Source organism: Varanus komodoensis, unplaced genomic scaffold (genome assembly GCF_004798865.1).
Source record: "Varanus komodoensis strain SLA01 unplaced genomic scaffold, ASM479886v1 scaffold66, whole genome shotgun sequence".
Lineage (NCBI taxonomy): Eukaryota > Metazoa > Chordata > Lepidosauria > Squamata > Varanidae > Varanus > Varanus komodoensis.
Genome location: NW_025336296.1, coordinates 1,946,977 through 1,949,836, shown reverse-complemented (window position 1 = coordinate 1,949,836; position 2,860 = coordinate 1,946,977). Strand labels below are relative to the sequence as shown.

At 44.2% G+C, this 2,860-nt stretch overlaps 1 protein-coding gene across 5 annotated transcripts in view; it reads left to right on the top strand.

The window, feature by feature from the left end:
* Positions 1-2,475, top strand: part of CYRIB (CYFIP related Rac1 interactor B) — a 75,623-nt gene extending 73,148 nt beyond the window's left edge. For all 5 annotated transcript variants that reach the window (XM_044450409.1, XM_044450411.1, XM_044450407.1 and 2 more), the window contains 3 exons: positions 973-1,099; positions 1,517-1,587; positions 2,271-2,475. In XM_044450409.1, coding sequence (XP_044306344.1) covers positions 973-1,099; positions 1,517-1,587; positions 2,271-2,334 — 262 coding nt within the window. In that variant the 3' untranslated portion in view covers positions 2,335-2,475. The remainder of the gene's footprint in view (positions 1-972; positions 1,100-1,516; positions 1,588-2,270) is intronic.
* Positions 2,476-2,860: the final 385 nt, after the last annotated feature.

Below are 2,860 nucleotides of genomic sequence, written 5' to 3'. Positions count from 1 at the left end.
GGAAGGCTGATAGCAGCCGTGTCACCCCATCCCCTCCCCTCCCCTGTTTCATTTTGAATGATGGGGTGGGAGCCCTCAGGTACCCAAGATGACCCATTCATCCTGTTTTTGGTCTGACATCAGATCTCCACGGTCTATATGAGAAAGTGGAGTAGGAAACACTCCGGATGGGGAGATTTTTTTGTGGCAGGCAGTGCTGAAGAGGAGCAGGAAGCTGCTTATTTTGTTCTGTGCAGTCATAAAACCGTTTTGCCAGAAACACCATTTTGGCATCTGACGATATTGGGGCAATGATAAAGTAGAACAGGGAAGGCTGATAGCAGCCGTGTCTCCCCACTTCTTCCAGTAGCCGCACTGCTCCTTAGAAAGTGTTGCTCTCAGGGGTGTCCCATCATTTTCCGTTTGCCCTTAACATTGGGTACACATCACATTGCAGGCTCTTGGGGGGAACGTTGTTTAATATTTTAACGCAGAATGTATCAGAAGGCATCTCTAGTTTTGTAAATGGTTTATCTCATGCATAATTCAGAACAATGAAAGAGTTGGGAATCTTTGGCCAGCCCGCGCTCTGAGTGCGCTCTGAGCCAGGCTTCTCATCGCCGTGGCATAGTTTTTCTTTGGCTAATAATGAAGCTTAGTACAAACTTTGATTAATTGCCAGGCAGAAGCCATGTTCTATGGGCAAGAACTGATACATTGGTTGAACTTGGTGCTCAGTAACTGGAACCTGTGAACCTGCAGAAGGAAAAAAATTCCTTGCACCAGCCCTTGGGATGCAAGGTTACATTCTATCCACCCACCTATAAGCCTGGTATTTGTGTGACAGAAGAAATACTTCTCTGAGAAAGTTACCATTTTTTGAGAAGGCAGGCAACCTAAATGGCTAAAGTTACATATGGATGTTTACCATTACAGTGCAACTTTCAGTAACCATCTGTCCTCTGTGTGTGCGTTTGTGTGTTCTATTTGCAGAGAATACAGAAGCAGGTTCACAAATGAGGAAACAGTATCATTCTGTCTGAGGGTGATGGTGGGTGTCATAATTCTCTATGACCATGTGCATCCAGTAGGCGCCTTTGCAAAAACTTCAAAAATAGATGTAAGTTTGGGGGCTGAGTAGCAAAAATTATTCCTTTTTCCTCTGTGTATTTGTTGCTGGGTGGGGTGGGGGTGCAAGCATGTAGGGGCAGACAAATGTGTTCTGAAGCACACTTAAGTGTTGATTTATGTTAGACTGATTCAGAGCCAGTTTCTCAGTTAGGTAGCCCCAATCTGGGTGCTCTGAAACTTCAGGCTCACAGCTATGCTGGGCTTGTATACAGTGTCTCACTTTGAGTTTCTGTGATGGCTGTAATAGTAGTTTTATCTTGTTGTTTGCTCTGTAATCATGATAAAACTCACATGAGGACTGGGCCCTTCCTGGAAGCTAACATTTCAGGCTGTGCTGTAGTTCCATTCAACCAGGATCTGTTCTGAAGTATTCTTCTGTGTTTTTCCCCTCTTTATCAACTGTCAGATGAAAGGATGCATCAAAGTTCTCAAAGACCAGCCTCCAAACAGCGTAGAAGGCCTTCTAAATGCTCTCAGGTACTTAAGCCTTGAACAGGGAATGACTGGAACTTCCAACTCTTTCTTTTTAAGAAGTAGTGCTTAGCACTGGTTAGCAAGGTCCACTTGCACAGAATGACTGCGCGCACAGTATTTTAGAGTTGTTTATGTCATTTTTGACATTGAAAGGAGGATTGATTGGTGTGTGTATGTGTGTATTTTACTATGGTCCCTAAGGAGCTGCTTATAAAATACGGCGCTTATATCAGCAATTCTCAGCCAATCAGTCCACCCAGAAACACTGTAATTCCATTGTTAAGCATTTATTACCACCTTACTTAGTCTAATGATTAAGAACTGGGTGCAGAATGTTAACATGCGTTACCTAAGCCATCCATGTTCCATGTCAAGAAATTCAGGATTTTGCAACCTGTATTAATTTGATTCTGCATAATTCCAATTATCACAAACAGCTGGAACCAGAATTTAATCCTACCTGAAGCAAACCCATTGAAATTGGTGGGACTTCACTTTCCAAGGAGTCTACTACTGTAAAATTAGAAAAATAGAAACAAAGCAAGTCAAAAGGGGCTTCCTGGGCCATCTAGTATGACCCTTGGCTCCAGCTGACTCCGCCCATGTAATCCCATCTTTTGAAGGAATGTGTTATCTGTCAATGCAATGCAAGGCAACAACTTACACTCTTGTAAACTCTCTTTTAGGTACACAACAAAACATTTGAATGATGAGACTACCTCCAAGCAAATTAAAACTATGTTGCAATAACAGTTACCTGGAAATTGTGCTATGCTATGCTATGCTAGTCATGAAGTCGCATCCAACCCATTGCGACCCCATGGACAACACTCCTCCAGGCTCTCCTGTCCTCCACCATCCCCCGGAGTCCACCTAAGCTCACACCAACTGCTTCAGTGACTCCATCCAGCCACCTCATCCTCCGCAGTCCCCACCTTCTTTTGCCATCTGTTGTTCTCAGCATTAGGGTCTTCGCCAGGGAGTCCTTCCTTCTCATTAGGTGGCCAAAGTATTTGAGTTTCATCTTGGCCTTCTAAAGAGCAGTCAGGGTTGATCTCCTCTTGGACTGACTGGTTTGATCGCCTTGCGGTCCAAGGGACTCGCAGGAGTCTCCTCCAGCACCACAGTTCAAAGGCCTCAATTCTTTGTCGCTCAGCCTTCCTTATGGTCCAACTTTCACAGCCGTACATTGCAACTGAGAAAACCATAGCCTTGACTATACAAACTTTTGTCGGCAGGGTGATGTCTCTGCTTTTTAGTATGCTGTCTAGATTTG